This window comes from Musca autumnalis, unplaced genomic scaffold, assembly GCF_047663935.1.
Source record: "Musca autumnalis isolate F117 unplaced genomic scaffold, ASM4766393v1 scaffold_4, whole genome shotgun sequence".
NCBI classification, from domain to species: domain Eukaryota; kingdom Metazoa; phylum Arthropoda; class Insecta; order Diptera; family Muscidae; genus Musca; species Musca autumnalis.
In genome coordinates, this window is record NW_027411977.1 from 237824106 (window position 1) to 237845158 (window position 21053).

Below are 21053 nucleotides of genomic sequence, written 5' to 3' on the forward strand. Positions count from 1 at the left end.
ACTGCACAAGTTTGTTATCGAACAGCATTTTGTAAAAGTTTGTACAAATTTGTACAAACTTTTGGGTTATCGTACAGACCTATTGACGATTTGATCCACTGGTATAACTAAATTCAGTACAATGTAAACGTACTATAATAGTACTTTTATATTTTATAGTACGTTTATATATAACCGGATTTAACAAACCCTCTGGGTTTTAAATGTCAATTCCATTGCATATACGTCAAACAAATCCTCATAAGGAAGGTTAATGCTTGGTTTACATTCGGCCTCGTTTCGTGATTTCGAAGGCGTTTCGTGATTTCATGCGGAATCAAGGAAAATTTATCATGATTTCGCATACAAAAATGAAATCATCTCATTTCGTGATTTCAGCGAAAACAACATCGAAATCACAGTACACATGATATACAACCTTGCTTTTGCCTAAAAAAGTACCAAAAGTTGCAACACTTTTCAAGTATGACAATAAACAAGGTAGATGTGCGAACTGCTGCAACAAAAAATGTTAGTATCAAAATTTGTAAACAATGTGAAAAAATATTAAATTACTTTGTTACAATGCTATTTTTCATTGTGTTCCCGTACTTTTTTAATGGTAATTTTAGAAAATAGAGCGAATTGTCAAAAATTTGTTCCCCATACAAATTTCCCAAAAAAATAAGGGAACGGAAAAATGACGGAAATTGCAAAAACTCCAGCAGAAATGTCAAAATCAACGTATCAAAATCAACGTATCAGTTATAATATTAGATACCAATGAACATATGAACATGTTTGCTGCTGGTTTCTACTAGGCCAAAATTTTATGGCAGAAAACAGGAGAAGAGGGTGTTATTCGTCGCTATTTTTGTTTAAAGAGAATTGCAAGTCTTGCTAGATTTCGGTGTACAGGAACGCATTTTTAGCACTAAACGGTAAAACTATTGCAAGTACTAATATTTTGCAGGTGCTGAGCAAAATTTTTATTTATCAAAATTTATTAGTATGATTTCTTAACGATAATCAATTATTATTTTTTCATTTTTTGGTACTATACACAACTAATACGATATATATGGCCTGTTCCCGTACTTTATAAAGTGGTAAAAGTCGTAAAATTTGTAAAAGTCGTAAACGATTTCCATATAAATTTTGTGTACGGGAACGCAAAATGTGTAAAAGTGGTAAAAATTGTAAAAACTTTTTAGTTCTGGAACAGAGCTATAGATAATTTTACGATAATTTTCGAAATAAAGTTTTAAAGTTCTATATTGTCGTATATTTTTAAAGTTTAATTCAATTTACAACAACTTGTTTGGAAAATTCATGTTCGATCAGCTGCGCATATGCATCTACCTTGATCATTGTGATATGTTTGAAATCAAGAAAAAATAAAGCGCTCGGCACATACGGTGCGTTCTGCGTTGCGTTACAACAACCACATGAAAAATGTGTAAGTGAAGCCAAGTTTTTTGAAAAACAACAACATGGCTGACGCATTAAAGTTAAACATAATTTAACTGTTTTGGGACAACGCGTGTCGCAACGTGTCACTAAACGGACCGTATGTGCCGAGGGCTTAAGTGTAAACACCGGGGTGTATTTCAGGATTTGGTGAAATCCAGTGGATTTTGGAGCGCAAGTGTAAACTTGGCATAACCCGACAAAGACATATAATATAAATGGGCTATTATGCTTGGTTTACATTCTGCATCGTTTCGTGATTTCGCAGGCGTTTCGTGAATTCGCGCGAAATCAAGCAAAATTTACCATGTTTTGGCCTACATAAATAAAATCACCTCATTTCGTGATTTCAGCGAAATCAACATCGAAATCACAGTACTCATGATATACACCCTGATTTTGCCTAAAAAATTACCAAAAGTTGCAACACTTTTCACGTATCACAATAAACAAGGTAGATGGTCAATTGCTGCAACAACAAATTGGAGTATCAAAATTTGTAAACAATGTGAAAAAATGTTAAATTACTTTGTTAAAATGCTATTTTTCATTGTGTTCCCGTACTTTTTTAATGGCAATGTAATGCTTGGTTTACATTTACGAAATCCACTCGATTTCAACTGTCAAATCCATAGGTTAAACGTCAAATGAAATCCAGATGAGATTTCATTTGATGTTTGAGCTATAGAATTGACAGTTGAAATCGAGTGGATTTGGGAAAAAACGGTTCAGGTTCTGAACACAACTTTTATCTATCAAAATTTATTATCATTATGTATTAGCGATAAAATATTTTTTTTATTTTTTCATTTGTTAGTACTATACACTGTTACACTACTGTTTTTTGCAGGGTTAACCCACTTCGAGAGTATTTCTTTGACGTTTGCGCTATGGAATTGACATTTTTAATCCAAACCCACTGATTATATTTGACATATATAGTATGAAAATGACAACATAGTAGTACATTTACATTTACGAAGTCGACTGGATTTCAACTGTCAATTCCTTTGCGTATACGTCCAATGAAATCTCATCTGAAATCCATTGGATTTCATTTGACGTTTAAGCAATGGAATTGACAGTTGAAATCGAGTGGATTCCGTAAATGTAAACCAAGCACAAATCGGCTCGATTTGCTAAATCCACCATTGTGTAAATGTTGTACTATCAGAATACTTTTACATTCCATAGCTTATACCGCGGTTACACTTAACCAGATTAACCCAGTGGGTTTGGATTTCAAATGTCAATTCCATAGCGCAAACGTCAATTAAATCCTCTCGAAGTGGGTTAACCCGGCAAAAAACTCTAGTGTAACCGCACTATTATGCGTCAAATTAAATCCATGGATTTCAGATGACATTGCATTTTACGTAAATATTCAGCTAGAATTTGACATTAACGAAATAGACCTCGATGACTGTCAGTTTTCGGTGGAATTGACAGTTAAAGTCCACTCGATATCTTAAATGTAAACGTTCTCTAACCTATCAAAAGCTCCAATGTAAACATGCCATAAAAATCACCGCCGGTGAAATACTCGATTGGCTTCGTCATCAACTAAACAGCTGATTATCAATTTCCCCATGTCTTATTCGTAAACAAATTCAACAGTCGGCTTCAGTTTTGTTTTGGCTACGCATTTTTATCGGTTGTTTCCAATTGTCTGTCATATTCGTATCGCTTGGAACGTTTTTAAATTTGTTTGGTTCATCGACGTAAATCAAAGATGGCGCTTAGCCAACTCATACAGTTCGCCTTTGTAATTTTAGTAGTATTTAATTAAAATAAAAGTAAATTTTATTTTATTAAACAAATTGCTCTATATGCCTTCCGAAACTTGTTAAGAAATCATGGCTCTGCTAAAATATATGTCTTTGATAACAACCTGTTCGGTATTTGCGGCCTTAATATCGATTGTTTGGCAAGCATTTTTATCTTTGAAACAATTGAATAAAGTGACACAGATTTTAACTAGTTTATTGGCCATCGAGAGTCAACTCAAACGACCTTGGGACGCGAAACCACCTAAAGTCGCTTTGGGTTATGGAGCTTGCAGTGATTTGGTGATAAGCGGCACAGCATTTCTCAACTATTCAAGTGCAATCGTGCCCGATGAGCTGGGGCCAGAGTTCACAGTGGATGAAATCAATGATGAAGCGGAGTTGTTGCAGACGTTTGGCTATTATTTTCAAAATGGGGCTGCAGCTGAGTAAGTAAAGGGGGAAACTTTGGGAACATGTCTAGTAAAAACTGCGATTTTTTCAGAGATAGATATTGTTGCTGATCACGGGAACTTGAGAAACGGACGCGGTTATCCATTTATTTGACCCTAAAACCCGATCTATCCGGCTCTATTTTACAAATAATACGGAATTGAATATTAGAGATGTCATAGTAATTGAACCCATTGTCCCCCGTATTCCCCATGAAGAGTATTTTTTGAGGAAATTATGAAATATAATTAGGTCAGGAAGATATTCATAATGTGCTACAACAGATGATGTTGAAAGAGATGAGGAAAGTTTAAATAATCATATGCCTGAATTATCTTCACAAGAAGATGTTAATATTTACGCTTGCATTATTACTAGTGTCTACAAGGAACCGTACCGTTCCAAACAGCTTTAAGTACTTACAAAATAGGTACTACGTTCCAAAATCGGCTATGAATAATCGAGGTAACGCGCAACATATAAAATACTCCCCACACTATAGAAGCGGGTTGTCAAGATTCAAAGGGCCATATATATGGAACCAGAGAAGGTATTACAACATAAAGCGCCATTTTGGAAATGTTAAAGTGCGCGCTATAATCTGGCCAACATCAAGTGAGCACCCATAATAGGCCCATTTTCGATTTTTAGAGGGTTTGAGGGAACGGGTTTTGGGCTATATCATCTTAAAATAATGCCATCGTTGTTGGATAGGTATTTCCATAACCAATTCCATCTTGTAGCAACCGATTCAGTAGAGCCGGGTTTTGTACCCTGACTTTCGGGTGAAATAACCTGCTCCGTGCCCCATGAAAATTATACATACCCGTGATCAAAGCAACAATATCTACCTCTGGAAAAAATTTGAACAAATTGTAGGGTTTTTACTAAACAGAGTTAAGCCAAAATTTGTAAAATTTGCTTTAACTATGTTTTTTTTTTTTTTTTTTTTTGTTTCAGAAGAAGCATGCCTAATCCCTATTTGTTTAGGAAGTTAATACAAATTGCCAAGAAACAGCATCGAGACAGTATACAATGGTTTATTGGTGGCAATGCCCCCTTAATGGGTATACGTTTTGATAAGGAAGGTTGGAATGTCTTATTAGGCGCTCGCATGTCTCACAAGTAAGATGAGTACAAAATTTAAACTTATCAGTAAAAAAATATAATTCGTTCTCTTTTCTCCACAGATTGCGCCGCTTAATACCCAACAGCATAAAAATAGCTGGAGATCAAATCGAAGAAGATGACATCCACATGATATTGGAATACAAGGCTGGTGAAACATGGGGGCCCTTTACAGCACCTCGTGCCAATCGCTATATCCTGCACAATGACCAAAATAATCCCCATTTAAATTCTCTCGAACACTTACAGAAGTCGGTGAAAGACTATCAACCAGATCTGTTTGTTATTAGCGGTATACAAATGATGGATAGTTATAAATTTGAAGTGGGTATACGTGAGGAACGTCTTCTGAAGGTGAATAAACAAATCAATGAATTATCACCAAATACCCAAATCCATTTTGAAATGGCTTCATATGTTGAAATAGAGCTGTTACAGCAATTACGAAAATACATCCTGCCCTATGTTGACTCGCTGGGCATGAATGAACAGGAATTGGAAAATTTAGTACAAGTTATGGAACATGGTAGAACGAGCTTTGCTAGTGATAGCAATCCAAGAGTTGGTGCAACGTTAGATCATATGCGTAGCGTGTTTAGTATATTGGCAAAGGATTATTATCAAAACGCGTCGAGTGTCATCAAGACCAAGCGCCGTATGGTCACACGTATTCACTTGCATACCTTGGCTTTTCAAGCAATGTTAACGGTCAAGGATAGTGCTTGGAAAAATTCAAAAATTGGAGCGGCAAAGGCGTCGTTGGTTGCCCATCGCTACGTCTGTCAAACACAAATGGTGAGTAGATACAGGACTTTTTAAACTTCAGTCTAATCACAAGTCATAGTTAAGCAGCCTTTATTTCAAAAAGGTCTATAGAAGCACCCGTTCTTTTAGAATAAGTCTACAGAAGCAGCCTTTCTTACAGAATAAGTCTTTCGAAGCACCCCTTCTTTCAGAAGCAGCCTTTCTTTCAGGTTTCAAATTGCTAATTCCTCATTTCGTTTCTTTGTTACAGATCAATCCTGAATCAGCAACCCTAATAATGGATGATAGTTTTTCAACATCTTTGGATCCCCTTAAAGCTCAACGTATTCTCTTAGATCCACAAAATGCTGTACCCTGCTGGTCAGAAACATTACGCATCGAAACATCAACCGCACCTAGAGATGTTGAAATTGAAATTTGTGTAGCTCCAGTCCTAGTGTGTCGTGTTGCCAAAAAGACAGCTGGAGCCGGTGATAATATCTCAGCGGCAGGTCTATCACAACAACTGTAGAGGAGGCACATGCACACAGTGTCTCCACTCAAATGCCATGTTTTACTTAAAGAGACTGTTAAAAAGCAAATAAGACGTTCTTTATCTCTATCTCTATCTTGACTAGTTTGCATAGACATGACACGGCAATATAAACTAACCACTAACCTTCAAATCATTCCCCCCTTCGCCCTCAAAACCAAGAATTCCTAATTTTTGATTGTGTTCTTAGTGAAAATTTGATATTTTTGTTTTTAATTTTTAAGTCTAGAAAGTTTTATAATTTTTCTTTTCTTTGTGTAGCTATTGTTGAAAATTTGACAACGAAATTTTAAATTAAGCGCCTTATCCTATAAAAAAGGTATTGGATATTTGAGTTTACCTTATTATCTCAATCATTCCTTATATGTTTAGTTTGTGATTTGTGTAATATGGTTCAACAAAAATTTGTTTAAGAAACCTGTTTATTCCTTATAAAAAACGAATTGCCATAAAAACTATATTAATAAAATATATTTTTAAATAAATGTGTTGTTCAATTTAGTCACTGTTTGCATTTATAGACCCTTTCTCACAAAAAGGGGTGCTTCTATAGATCCCTTTGTGGAAGAAAGAGTGCTTCTATTGACCCTTTCCGAAAGAAAGGGTGCTTCTATAGTCTCTTTCTGAAAGAAAGGGTGCTTCTATGGACCCTTTCCAAAACAAAGGGTAATTCTAGAGGCCCGTTCCAAAAGAAAGCGTGCTTCTACAGACCCTTTCCGAAAGATAGGGTGCATCTATAGAACCTTTCTGAAGAAGGGGTGCTTCTAAAGACCTTTTCTTATAGAAAGGGTGCTTCTATAGACCCTTTCCAAAAGAAAGGGTGCTTCTATAGACCCTTTCCAAAAGAAAGGGAGCTTCTATAGACCCTTTCCGAACGAATGGGTGCTTCTATAATCCTTTCCGAAAGAATGGGTGCTTCTATAGACCCTTTCCGAAAGAAAGGGTGCTTCTATAGACCCTTTCCGAAAGAAATGGTGCTTCTATAGACCATTTCCGAAAAAAGGGAGCTTCTATAGACCCTTTCCGAAAGAATGGGAGCTTCTATAGACCCTTTCCAAAAGAAAGGGAGCTTCTATAGACCCTTTCCGAAAGAATGGGTGCTTCTATAGACCCTTTCCGAAGGAATGAGTGCTTCTATAGACCCTTTCCGAAAGAAAGGGTGCTTCTATAGACCCTTTCCGAAAGAATGGGAGCTTCTATAGACCCTTTCCAAAAGAAAGGGAGCTTCTATAGACCCTTTCCGAAAGACTGGGTGCTTCTATAGACCCTTTCCGAAAGAAATTGTGCTTCTATAGACCCTTTCCGAAAGAAAGGGAGCTTCTATAGACCCTTTCCGAAAGAATGGGAGCTTCTATAGAACCTTTCCGAAAGAAAGGTTGCTTTTAAATACCCTTTCCGAAAGAAAGGTTGCTTTTAAAGACTCTTTCCGAAAGAAAGGGTGCTTCAATAGACCCTTTCCGAAAGAAAGGTTGCTTTTAAAGACCCTTTCCGAAAGAAAGGTTGCTTTTAAAGACTCTTTCCGAAAGAAAGGGTGCTTCAATAGACCCTTTCCGAAAGAAAGGGTGCTTCTATGGACCCCTTCTGAAAGAAAGGGTGCTTCTATGGACCCTTTCTGAAAGAATGGATGTCTCTGTAGATCCTTTTCGAAAGAAACGGAGCTTCTATAGACCCTTACCGAAATATTGGGTGTTTCTATAGATACTTTTCGAAAGAAAGGTTGCTTCTATAGACCCTTTCCGAATGAAAGGCTGCTTCTATAAACCCTTTCCGAAAGAAAGGATGCTTCTATAAACCCTTTTCGAAAGAAAGGTTGCTTTTATAGACCCTTTCCGAAAGAAAGGTTGCTTTTAAAGTCCCTTTCCGAAAGAAAGGTTGCTTCTATAGACACTTTGCGAAAGAAAGGGTGCTTCAATAGCCCCTTTCTAAAAGAAAGGGCACTTCTAAAACCCCCTTTTCGGAAGAAAGGTTGCTCTTTTAGACCCTTTCCGAAAGAAAGGTTGCTTTTAAAGACCCTTTCCGAAAGAAAGGTTGCTTTTAAAGACTCTTTCCGAAAGAAAGGGTGCTTCTGTGGACCCTTTCTGAAAGAATGGATGTCTCTGTAGATCCTTTCCGAAAGAAAGGGAGCTTCTATAGACCCTTTTCGAAAGAAAGGGAGCTTCTATAGACCCTTTCCGAAAGAAAGGGAGCTTTTATAGACCTTTTCCGAAAGACAGAGTGCTTCTATAGATCCTTTTCGAAAGAAAGGTTGCTTCTATAGACCCTTTCCGAATGAAAGGGTGCTTCTATAAACCCTTTCCGAATGAAAGGGTGCTTCTATAATCCCTTTCCGAAAGAAAGTTTGCTTCTATAAACCCTTTCCGAAAGAAAGGGTGCTTCTATAAACCCTTTTCGAACGAAAGGTTGCTTTTATAGACCTTTTCCGAAAGAAAGTTTGCTTTTAAAGACCCTTTCCGAAAGAAAGGGTGCTTCTGTGGACCCTTTCTGAAAGAATGGATGTCTCTGTAGATCCTTTTCGAAAGAATGGATGTCTCCGTAGATCCTTTTCGAAAGAAAGGGAGCTTCTATATATCTTTTCCGAAAGAAAGGGTGCTTCTATAGACACTTTCCGAAAGAAAGGGTGCTTCAATAGCCCCTTTCTGAAAGAAAGGCCACTTCTAAAAACCCCTTTTTGAAAGAAAGGGCACTTCTAAAAGCCCCTTTTTGAAAGAAGGGGCACTTCTAAAACCCCCTTTTTGAAAGAAAGGCCACTTCTAAAACCCCCTTTTTGAAAGAAAGGGCACTTCTAAAACCACTTTTTGAAAGAAAGGGTGCTTCTAAAACCCCCTTTTTGAAAGAAAGGGTAATTCTATACACCCTGCGGTCCCAACAAATATTTTTCATTTCTAAACTTACAGATTTTTTTATTTCTATATTTTTTTCAATACTCATTTTTGATTACACAGTCTCTCTTACAGCAACAGTAGCATCCTTATTTTGTTACAAAGCAGCATACATATACACCTAAAGACCCGGCAAAACATAGGCTATGTTATCCAAAGTCACTGCTAAATTCGTCTTCAATTTCGTCTTCTTCTCCAGGCCCGGCAAACAGGTGGTAAGGCACAACAATGGTCCCAGAGAACACAGTAAACTGTCCAGCAGTACTGACAAACTACCCGATACAGCAATTTGTCCCTCATGGTCTTTGAGGCGCTCACCAATAATGGTTAGACTTTCACCCAATAGCTTTAAATGGGCTGCAGCATCAATGGGTTCGATGGTGGGCAAAGGTGTACTTACATTATAAACCGACGATTTACCACCACCCATAACATCATAATTCGACGTAGAACCACCACCATTGGCATACAAAGCAAGAGCATTTGAATTTTTTCCCGATCCTGATGTTGCCGATTTACGAGTATATGAATTGTTTCGTGTCCTTCGTGATGTGGGTGTTGTCACTTTCACTTCATGGCTCATACTTTCTTTGGCTTTTTGTTTCTCCTCGGCCTGCAGCTGAAGTTTCTTGGTTCGACTTGTTGTGGGCCGGTTTATAAATGTGGAATTTGTGGTATTTGCCGATGGAGACAATTCTAATTTCTTATCACGATTCACATTACCACCGGCCCTTTCCAAGGCCTTGGCTTTGGTTGCCTGAATCTTAGCTTTTCTACGCCAATTATTTTTCTCCTTATTGGAAACGTTGGCCCACAGTTCTCGTTTGGCTGTTGTAAAATCAACTTCTTTGCCAAAATTAGCTGTCTTACGATATTCCCTAGCCCACAAACTATAGGCGGTACAACGTGATTTACCTTTATCTTTACGTTCCAAGCGACCATCTTTAGCCGATCTTTTTTCACTCATGTACAGCGACTTGCGTACATTGGAATCGGGTTTTTGTGAATTGCGATCTAAGCCCGACGAGCCACCTTCAGTGCCCACCAAATCCGCCACTAGTTCACCAAACCCGTCATCATCTGATTCGGTATTGTGGCCCAAAACATCTTCATCATCAGCCATATCATCGTCATCGACCATATCATCAAGGTCGTCATCATCGTCAATGTCATCAATATCTGTATGATTGGATTGCATAGCCGAACCGGCGCCAATCTTTTCATCCAATTCATTTTCATTATCCATTATTTCATCATCGTCCTCAGCCATATCATCGCCACCACCTTCTTGTTCTGCTCGAGCTTGTTGTTTACGTGGACGTCCTCTACCACCATGTTTTACGGGATTTCTTGGGCCCGTAGATGTATTAGATCTTTTATACATTTTCCTTTGTATACTTTCGTCTGGTGACTGAAAATCTAAGAGCTTCGATGACTTTTTTCGTATACGTCCACTCCGCGATACGCCAAGTACCTCGAACTCTGAAAATATTTCAAGCATTTTAAATGGTCTCTCCAGCTGTCATATCTTTCCACTTACCTTTATTGGTGTTTGGAGTTTCCATTGCTGGGTTTGGGTTTTAAGCTTGTGTTGTTTTTTTTTTTTTTTTGTTTTTATTGGAAGTTGGAAATTTGTTGCGTTGTCTTTATTATTCCACGGCCATCTTGGATTTGTTTTGTAGAACCGAACAGATTAAAGAACGTTCCATAAAATTGTAATATGGAAGACAAAAGGGAATCAATGATGAAAAATGAAAACAAAGCAAAATGACCGACAAATAGAGCCTGTTTACGAATGCAGGTGAAGCATAATGACCGACTGGATCTATTGTTTACGAATGAGACATAGAAAAATGCAAATAGCTGTGTCGTTATTCGATTAATCGACTGTGCTTGGTTTCCATCATGGTACAATTAAAAAGGTAGATGCCTTAGCCCAGCTGATCTAATCTAAATCATCAAAAAACTAGGAATTCGCCATGAAAAATCAAAACAAAAAACCCATGGTACAATTAGAAAGGTAGATGCATCGGCGAATTGCTACAACAAAGCAACTTTTTTTGTAATGTAAACTGTCAAAATTCTCGCCAAATGGTCTCTTTTTATCGCTTATGTTTGTCTATAAAGGTAGACATGCTATCTCTTTCTTACCGTAGATGCCTCAGCCCAGCTGATCGAATCTAAAACGTCAAAAAACTAGGAATTCGCCATGAAAAATCAAAACAAAAACCATATGATTCGGTAAGTAATATGAGTAATATGCCATTTTGATATGACACCATTAGCCGGATTTAGCGCATTATCAGGTTTTATTTGCTAAATCCAGCTAAAATCTACCACATTTCAAATACAAAAATAAATCCTCCTATTGAGTGGATTTATTTTAAATCTGGCATAAATCCTCGTATACAACTCTGTTTATTGCAACATGTTGCTAGAAAATACAAAAAGTTGCAAGCTGGCACAAGAAACAAGGTAGATGCATCGGTGAATTGCTACACTAAAAATAATTTAATTTAATTTTTATTTGACAAACACAGTAACCTAGCCCGTAGGGCCATGAGCGGTTCCAAAAACTGCTATACAATAAAATGTAAAAATTTGTAAACAAGGCGGAAAAATTAAATTTGTTTTGATGCACAAAGTTGATTTTAATCAACCAAGACTAATATTTATGATGTCTAAGACCATGTTTATATTATAGCCTTTTACAGGGTTAACCTTTCTTATGAAGATTTGTTTGACGTATATCTAATGGAATTGACATTTAAAACCCAGTGGATTTGTTAAATCCGGTTATATATAAACGTACTATAAACAATAAAATAATTCGTTTATTTCATGGTTTAATAAGAAAGGTTAGCCAAAGCTTTATGTCAATTTAAATTTTTTCATTCTAGTATGCCTAAAACTTCAAAACAATATAAACAAACTGTGTATGTATGTGTGGTGTTTGAATAATATGCCAAACAATTTTAAAAACAATCGAATTCAATGATTTTTAAAATTGTTTTTAGACCATTTGTATGGAAGTAATTGGTGAGATTTGCATTGAAACAATCGGTTTATCATATTCACAACGCGATTATGTGGAGAAAACTTAACTCTTCATTCATTTTTTGCGTTTTTTATAAAATGCTCAAAAAATGCATTGTAAACAAACACACTTGTTGCTTTTATTTTGAAGTTTTAGGAATTCAAGAAAAACAAGGATTCTATAGATTTTTTTCATTTAAATCTACCTCTTTACTTATACCATGGTTTATTTATTTTAGATGGGCAAACTGCGATAAAATAATTCATTAGTCCCGGTCCACACTAGAGTGAATTTCATTAAAAAATTTCATGAAATTAGGCGTTCTTAGGTCGAATTCCCCACAACAGCAATGTCATGATTTTACTCTACTATGGAACTCGATCTAGAGACGCATAATTTCATCCCAAAATTTCAGTGAAATTACTCTAGTGTGGCCCGGGACTTATTTGCTCTTTAGTTAGCATTAGTAGCATAATGTGCTAACATTTTCAGTATTAAACAATACATTTGTAATTTGACGTATGTTTTTGAGAAGAATTCAATTTACAAAAAATTCTTTTGATGTTTCACATTCGTTCAGATGGGCTGATGCATCTACCTTGGTAATTGTGCTATGAACAAAAATCAGCTGACTGCCATTTAAATCCTCCAAAATGTATATCTTGTATATCTAAATGCAATGAGATTTGTACTGGATTTATTAAATCCAGTCGAGGATTTATGGCTAGTCTAAATGAGCTATAAGAGATAGCATTTGTTCACTTCACTGTACAAACACAAGCGATAAAAAGAGACAACAAGAAACCTTTGGGCGAAAATTTTGACAGTTTACATTACAAAAAAAGTTGCTTTGTTGTAGCAATTCGCCGATGTTTCTACCTAAGTAATGCTATGTTTACATTTACGAAATCCACTTGATTTCATCTGTCAAATCCATAGGTTAAACGTCAAATGAAATCCAATGGATTTCAGATGAGATTTCATTTGACGTTTGAGCTATGGAATTGACAGATGAAATCGAGTGGATTTCGTAAATGTAAACTTAGCATAATTGTACCATGCATACGTCAAATGAAAACTCATCAGAAATCCATTGGATTTCATTAGACGTTTAAGCGATGGAATTGCCAGTTGAAATCGAGTGGATTTCGTATATGTAAACCAAACATTACTTTTGTTGCGGAAATATATACTTCCCGAGATATATGCCTCATAAGTTCCGAAAATTCCCTTGTTGACTTTGAAAACATTTTCTATTTAACAGCCTGTTTCGCTATGTCGAACGAAAATGGAAACGAAAAAAAGCCAACTAAGCTCGTGTATGATTTTTAAATTTTGTAGTTGTTTTAAAGCAAACCCAAAGTCAATATTGCCATGAAAACTAAAGTTTAGGTGTTTTTCGTTCGCAATCATTTTCTTTCGACATAGTGAAACAGGCCCTAAAAGAAAATGTTGTGCGCGTAGCAGAAATTTGTTCCTGTTCATAGGAGAAAGACTTTCCCTCCGTTTACACATGACAGGACAGTTGACTTCATGTATTGATTGTCAAAAACCCAAAACTTTCCTTTATGGCGTAGGCGTCCTAACAACTGCGAAAATAGTTGTAAAATTATGAATGAAAATCATCGATTTCTTTTTATTTTCCGTTCAGATGTTTTGTTATTGTTCATATTCGTTTGTTTTCAACACATTCAAGATCTATTTAACAGGTCACGTAAGTAGCACAACAACAACTCATTTTTGGCGCAAAATTCTTCAATATGTCAAAATGTTTGTTTACGTTTTCATACAATTTATTCACAATAACAAAAAATTTGACAGATTGAAACCAATTAGCTGGGCGTTTTACGCCACCTTATTATTTCATCATGAACACATTTCAATTATTATTTTTATTATTTTTACAAAAATTTCAAAAATTTGTTACTCCTACTGTCTGTGATAAAATTATGGACAGCTGGGAGACAAACGACAAATGTATGTGTTAGTAAATCAGGGTTTTATTTCAAGACAAATTGTCCAGTGTAAACGCATAGATAAATCCCCGGCCGGATGCCGCTCACTTAAGAAATGATTTAAAGGAAAATTTTCAAAAAAAAAAATAGTAAAAAGTTGTAGATTATTGGACAGACCAATAATTTTTTTGTTCAATTTCGTTTCCCTCGTAAAATTTCATGATATTTATATAGGGGGCAAAGTTTTCTCCGTGCGAGATAAAAAACTTTCGACGTCACAATTCGAACAGCTGACAACGTTCTCTAATGCAGTTGATCGTTGTGAAACCAACTAGAGCGACTGATTTGTTTGTCGTCTGCTTCAATTTTCGATTTCGTGGCTTTGTTGATCAACGATTGGATAAATATGGACATAATGAACCACCAAAAGAATATTATTCTACTTCAATTGCAATTAATAGTGCAAGTGCCAAAATCAAGTGGAGGTCGGTGGCAGTACAAAATTATTTTGATAAGTATGAAAGAACTGAAACATTCCAGATTTACATAGAATTCCTCTCAAACACCGACAAGGACTTACTATTTCAAGTTACGATATACAGAGAAAACAAAATTTTTACTAAAAAGATAACAACAGACATTATAAAAAATAGAATGCGTTTAATGGCGTATGATATTATATATAGTTATGACGATGATGATAATGGATATAAAGAAGGTGACAATATAGACCACGATATTAAGGTTGATATAAAACCCTTATACAATACAGAAGAATGCATCAGTCTTCAGAATGATTTTGCCAACATTTTCGCCAGTAATGGGTACTTTACACGATATGTATTTTACATATGGATTGTCACTTTGCGTATACATTTTGTATATAAAAAGTGACAAACCATATGTAAAATACATATCGTGTAAAGTACCCATAAGGAATTTAGCGATGTAATTCTTGTTGCAAAAAATGGAAGTGAATTGAAAGCCCACAAATTAATATTATGTGCCCGCAGTCTAGTGTTCGCTGCTATGTTTCGCAATAACTTCCAAGAAAATAAAACAAATTGTATACGGATTGATGATATTGATGCCGAAGTAATTGAGGAAATGTTAAAATTTTTGTACACGGGTGGTGTTATATCGGAAAAATTTGCAGAAGAGCTCTTTGTTGCTGCTAACAAATACTCGCTATTGTATTTGCAAACAATGTGTGAAGATATTTTAATTAATACAATGAAGGTTCCTACAGTTGCTGATATCCTTTTGTTGGCCGATCGTCACACTAATGACCGTCTCAAAACCAAGGCAGTTGATTTTATAGTATACAATATTAAAAACGTTACAGAAACGGAAGCCTGGAAAAAGTTATGTCAAACTGACCATGACTTGTCTAGGCTAGTTTTGGAAAAAACCGCGAAAAGACGGAGGTACAGTAGTGATAGTAGTAGTAGCAGCATAGAAGCCTACGGACCTACCGACCTAGCAGCCGCTAGCCGAAACTCTGTGGTTTCTGGTCAATCCGGTACGTAAGAACACGCTGCCGTGGGATTGCCGATGGTATTGTTCATATCAATGCTGAGTACGCAAGCTGAATTTTTTTCTCTTTATTTATTTGAACCAACAAAAGTATCAGTCTATGAATTCTTTTTTATGTTTTTTTTTTTATTTTATTATCTGTTTCGCAAACTATTTATGACAACTCATATGTCTAAAAAAAAAAAATAAAATAATTAATGGACTAGAAATAATTAATATTAATTTTCCATTATTATTATAATTCTATATAATTCCAGTACATTATTTAGAAACGCATTCGCGTTAACATAAAATCAATAGAACAATATTCAGTAAAAATTTTCAAATTTCAGAGTGAACTTCTTAACAAATATTTGACCATTTCGCAGTTTTTGTTTTGTACAAATTATAAAATCCAAGCTTTGTTCCTACACCCAACGCCAAATTTAGTACCAATACCAAAATGGTTTTGGTACCAAAATTTTACCAAACTTTTCGTACACATAGATATACGTTTCAAAAAATTACATCCTTGTATTCAACATATATCTTAACCCCAATTCACTTTTCCAGCGTTATTATTTAGTACTTTTTGTATAAATAAGTACGAATTTTCAAAACCTCCTCTCTACCTCCACTCTAAACAACAATTGCCAATCTAATACTGAATTTCAAATCCAATACCGAATTTCAAATTTAAAAATTCCACTTCTACCCCTTTAAAAATCACCAATCGTACAAAATTCTGTACCATATAGCAAATATTCGACACGACTTTCCAAAAACTATTTTCATATCTCAGCTCCATCCGTTCATCCAAATCCAAATTGTAGTAAATTTAGTACCATTTAGTACTTTTTGTACCCTTATAATTCGAATTTCCAAAAACCTTTCTTTTTTACTCTCCATCAGTGACCCTCATTCCAAATTTCCGGATTCCAGCTCAATCCGTTCACCCAAATTCAAATTGTACTAAATTTAGTACCCTTTAGTACTTTTCGTACACTTACAGTTTGAATTTCCAAAAACCCTTTGATAAATCTTTCTAGCTCTCCATCAGTTACCCTTATTCCAAATTTCAGAATTCTAGCTATTCCCGTTTGCCTATTACAAAGGATACCATATTTAGTACCTTTTAGTACTTTTCGTTTGTACACATATGCAAGAATTTCGAAAACTACCCCCATTTTTTACCTCAATTATAGACTTCATAAAAAGTTACACTTAAATTTAAGATTTTTCAAAAAGTGGAGTTAATCCACTTGTGCATCGAACGACTAATTTGACAACATGAAATCGATTACAACATATTTGACATATATTCGATAATGGTATTTGTTCCAATCGATCGATTTCTATCTATCAACTTACAATCCCGCGAAAACAGTGTTTTATTGTGAAAAGCCATCAAAAATTAATATCTTTGAAAAAGCCATAATGGATTATAATATGCTATTATCGATACATGAAGCAGTAAAGAGAATCGCACTTGGAAGCCCTCGCCCCTATACGGAGGAGGAAACCCGGCTAATAATACAAAAATCGTTATTATCAAGGAGTGTATACTCTACGGAGCAGGAGGTGATGGGTTCGAAGACACCATCTCTGAAGGAGGTTGAATCGTGGTACCCAAGGCAGCAGATGGGCTTCGCTGATTCAACTAAAATTAAATTAATTGAATTTTTTTCAAATTTGCCTGCGGATCACCGCAAATGCCATTTTGTATTTGATGCCCTTACCGTGAAGATAGCCGAAAACACATTCACTACACAACATTGTTTTGTATTAGTTGGCGCCTTCGAGCAATATACCATTTTCCTTGGAACGGACCTGCGTGAGGAGTATACCGCAGAAGTTGTAAGTGAGATGCTGCAAAATTTGTATTTGGAAGCTGCTAGCGTAGGCGCTCGCGTAATTTCTTACGTGTGCGATTGTAATCAATCGCACACTTCACTACCAATCAACGAGGAAGGTATAATGCAGGTTTGAGAAAGAGGAGCATTTCTTTTGTATGATTTATACCAACTAATTGTCAAATTGGTGCACAAATTTGTATAAGGAGAGTTATAAAATAATGGCACAGATATTGTGTTTGATTTGGTTAAAGAAAACCATTGTACAGATGCAGAACAAGGACAACTTGAGTTGAAATATTCGTACGATACATTTAAAGTTGAGGCGTACGAAGGGATTTTTAATAACACAGTCCTTCGCGAACTGCACGTTAAACGATCACAAGAGCCAACCAATTCAAAAATAAAAGTTACCTTAAAGTTTGTGTGCCTTATGAAAAACTTATTAAAAAAAATACTAACGGTGGAACTTTCATTACAGGAAAAAATGGAGCATTCCTATCAAATTGTTCTATCAAGCCTACTTTTAGGAATACTAGGCATGGTACCTCTTACATTTTAGTTAATTTTGTTTGCACATTACACACATTACAAAGAATGTTCCTTCCTATTTTTCGTACACACTGTTTATGAAAATATGGTTGTGTCGTGTCTCAAAAAGTCGGATTTTGTCGGATGTAATTTTTAAAAAATTTTATTCGAAACGGATGCCTATTTCATGTACCAAACCAAACATTTTACTATTGGTCACTCTCTCTTTAATTCCCAATTAAAAACTTGAACATGTGGTATATTTTTTATAAATTTCAATACCTATAAGCTAATATAAGGACAATTCGACAAGTAATCGCTACGGTTCCACGCAATTTGCAAAAACTGGGAATTTCCCTACAGGAACTCAAATATGGGCCAAAAATAAAATCTTGTTATTTTTCATACAAAAGTAAGGGTCCATTTCACCCGCTAAATAATATGAGATCATCATCCAAAATTTTAGGCATCTTCTTCGACATAAACCGACTTCTAGTGTGCTCTGAACGCGTAAATAAACAAAATTGGCATCAATGGAAAGAAAGGGCAAGATTTGGCCTTCCAAATATTATTTACCTGGGCGGAATGTGTCTTGCAGGAATAAAGATATAAACGATATATTAAAAATTTTCATAATTTTCACACAAAAGTTATGGTCCATTTATCACTCACTCTAAATAATATCGCGGTGTTCATTAATGTCATTTCAGAAACTAAAAAAAAAACATATGTTGATAAGGCAACATCGCCAATCAAAATAATACAAGTGCCGAATACCACCACGACCACCGCTTCACCAACTTTCGTTCCATTTTCCCCCGCTTTCATCGTTCCTTATTCAACTTCACCAGCATCATCGGTTACCACTACCACCGTTGGCAGCGATTCGCGAATTTCACAATTTTGGCCATTTTATAATACCGTTGGCACCGCTAGCTGCGCTTCAGCTATTTCGTCGTCATTGTTTGCGCCTATTACCACCACCACCACCGTTGACACCAGCACCACCACCGTTGACACCAGCAACACCACCGTTGGCACCAGCAACACCACCGTTGACACCAGCACCACCACCGTTGACACCAGCAACACCACCGTTGACACCAGCACCACCACCGTTGACACCAGCACCACCACCGTTGACACCAGCAACACCACCGTTGGCACCAGCAACACCACCACCGCTAGCTGCGCTATTTCGTCGTCATTGTTTGCGCCTATTACCAACACCGTTGACACCAGCACCGTTGCCACCACCTCCGCTACCGCTTTACTACTGTCATCTCCACCACCTTTCATCCCACCACCACCAACACAATCATCAGGAACTAATGATAATGATGATGATTTCATTGCAATAGTAGACCAAGTTTTTTCACAGCCCTTACAGCCCGTAGTGGAGCTAAAAAGAAAAAGAAAAAACGTGGTGGTTAATACGAGAAAAGAGAATATGAAAAAGAAGCGAAAGCAATACTCACCGCAACTGATGGAATATGCAGTGGATTTGTGCCTCCAGAATAGGTTAACGGCGGCTCAGGCTAACACGTATTACAGTCTCCCAGCTAGAACAGTTTCTTCAAAATTAAAAGCGGCAAGGGAAGAAGGTATTATTAATAAGGCACCTTCTTCCTCCGTATCAGGATACATGCCTGATGATCAATAAACAATTCATTTTTTTCACAGCCCTTACAGCCCGTAGTGGAGCTAAAAAGAAAAAACGTGGTGGTTAATACGGGAAAAGAGAATATGAAAAAGAAGCGAAAGCAATACCCACCGCAACTGATGGAATATGCAGTGGATTTGTGCCTCCAGAATAGGTTAACGGCGGCTCAGGCTAACACGTATTACAGTCTCCCAGCTAGAACAGTTTCTTCAAAATTAAAAGCGGCAAGGGAAGAAGGTATTATTAATAAGGCACCTTCTTCCTCCGTATCAGGATACATGCCTGATGATCAATAAACAATTCATTTTTTTTTAACGACAATGTGTGTGGTGTGGCGGGTGGTTTGCACATTTTTCAGATTTGGATGACTATACATGAATATGAAATTAAAACCAATATTGGTCCATTTTTACAGTGTTGTACAGTATTCAATTTTACATGCTTTTCAAATCTGGTAACTAATTTTTCACGCAGTTTGCAGTTGATCAATCGAACTAAAACTTTGCACATTTTTCAGATTTGGATGACAATACACGAATATGAAATCAAAACCAAAATTGGTCAATTTTTACACTTACTTACAGTAAGTGTATTCATTTGTATTATTTTAAATGTTGTTGTTCTTTATTGTTGACCTGGGGCTGGATTCTTGTTCTATGAAAATTTGAAATGAAAAATATTTCCTTTATAATTTTTTCATTTGACAGTTTTTTCCTTTATAAAAGTTTTCATTTCACATTTTCATAGAAACAGAATTGAGCCCCTGATGTAATTCTCTTTTAATCTTGATTGTTGGATCGGCTTTAGGTCATAGAAAATAAAAAGATGTTTGGTTTTTGTTTTTTATTATTCTTTTATTTCTCCAATATTTCGATTGTCATCGACAATCATCTTCAGGGATATTTTCTTAGCAAAGATCACCTGTGCTGGTTTAATGTCACCATCAAACTAAAGCCATCTATGACCTAAAGCCAAACCAACAATCAAAATATTATTTTAAATTTCTTTTTAGTATTTGGATTTGTTTGAACGCCCTGGCATAGATCGTGATCTCAACGAAAAACGACATATTTCACGCTAACTGAACTTACATTATTGTCGTTTCAAATTGACCGTCGCACAAACTCACTACAATGAATTACTATTATTACTATTTCAATATTTCAATTTGAATAAAGGTTTTAAATCATTTTTGTAGTTTGGAAACTAATATTGGTTAAGATTGTACATAATTGCCTTGGGCTTGATTCCAATTCCAATCTATTACGTAATATTTATTTTTTTATTTATTTCATACTGTAATACAAAGCCTTTATGGCCAAAAAATATATTACATTTTGATAATACCTGAAATCTTAATCATAATACATATACAGTTAGTCAACTTAATTATTGCAAAACCAAAATTATTACAAAATTTAAAATAAAACCTTATTTTATTGGTATAAATAAATAACATTTTTAATATTTTTGTTAACACTATAATTCTTACAGATGTTTATTAATATAAAAAAATAAAAAGTAGCT

General features: G+C 35.8%; 3 protein-coding genes across 5 annotated transcripts; 2 read left to right on the forward strand and 1 right to left on the reverse strand.

Annotated features, from left to right (window-relative positions):
- The first annotated feature begins 1569 nt into the window (after positions 1-1569).
- Positions 1570-6579, forward strand: LOC141403960 (ADP-dependent glucokinase). 2 transcript variants are annotated; one of them, XM_073987085.1, is made up of 4 exons: positions 1570-3664; positions 4629-4793; positions 4859-5591; positions 5812-6579. In XM_073987085.1, exons 1-4 carry the CDS (start codon positions 3306-3308, stop codon positions 6070-6072), a joined length of 1518 nt encoding a protein of 505 aa, XP_073843186.1. In that variant the 5' UTR covers positions 1570-3305; the 3' UTR covers positions 6073-6579. The 2 variants fall into 2 exon arrangements, with proteins under 2 accessions (XP_073843186.1, XP_073843187.1); XM_073987086.1 differs by having other exon boundaries at positions 3162-3664; positions 4632-4793.
- Positions 6580-8965: 2386 nt separating this feature from the next.
- On the reverse strand, positions 8966-10888 carry LOC141403961 (uncharacterized). The gene is made up of 2 exons (XM_073987087.1): positions 10513-10888; positions 8966-10454 (listed from the first exon to the last, which is right to left on the reverse strand). Exons 1-2 carry the CDS (start codon positions 10535-10537, stop codon positions 9094-9096), a joined length of 1386 nt encoding a protein of 461 aa, XP_073843188.1. The 5' UTR covers positions 10538-10888; the 3' UTR covers positions 8966-9093.
- A 3402-nt stretch (positions 10889-14290) lies between these two features.
- Positions 14291-21022, forward strand: LOC141403962 (uncharacterized). Of its 2 annotated transcripts, XR_012412928.1 has the most exons (4): positions 14291-14479; positions 18574-19980; positions 20044-20109; positions 20539-21022. XR_012412928.1 is itself a non-coding variant. In XM_073987089.1 (2 exons), the coding sequence occupies exons 1-2, from the start codon at positions 14371-14373 to the stop codon at positions 19524-19526; spliced, it is 1062 nt and encodes a 353-aa protein (XP_073843190.1). In that variant the 5' UTR covers positions 14291-14370; the 3' UTR covers positions 19527-21022. The 2 variants fall into 2 exon arrangements, 1 of the variants encoding a protein (XP_073843190.1); XM_073987089.1 differs by having other exon boundaries at positions 18574-21022.
- Positions 21023-21053: the final 31 nt, after the last annotated feature.

Coding starts and splice junctions, on each gene's coding strand:
- LOC141403962 (XM_073987089.1), top strand. CDS start 14,371: ATGGACATAATGAACCACCAAAAGAATATTATTCTACTTCAATTGCAA. Junction 14,480..18,573: donor GTACAAAATTATTTTGATAA/GTATGAAAGAAC, acceptor ATGTCATTTCAG/AAACTAAAAAAAAAACATAT.
- LOC141403960 (XM_073987085.1), top strand. CDS start 3,306: ATGGCTCTGCTAAAATATATGTCTTTGATAACAACCTGTTCGGTATTT. Junction 3,665..4,628: donor CAAAATGGGGCTGCAGCTGA/GTAAGTAAAGGG, acceptor TTTTTGTTTCAG/AAGAAGCATGCCTAATCCCT. Junction 4,794..4,858: donor GGCGCTCGCATGTCTCACAA/GTAAGATGAGTA, acceptor TTTTCTCCACAG/ATTGCGCCGCTTAATACCCA.
- LOC141403961 (XM_073987087.1), bottom strand. CDS start 10,537: ATGGAAACTCCAAACACCAATAAAG. Junction 10,455..10,512: donor AACTCCAAACACCAATAAAG/GTAAGTGGAAAG, acceptor AAATATTTTCAG/AGTTCGAGGTACTTGGCGTA.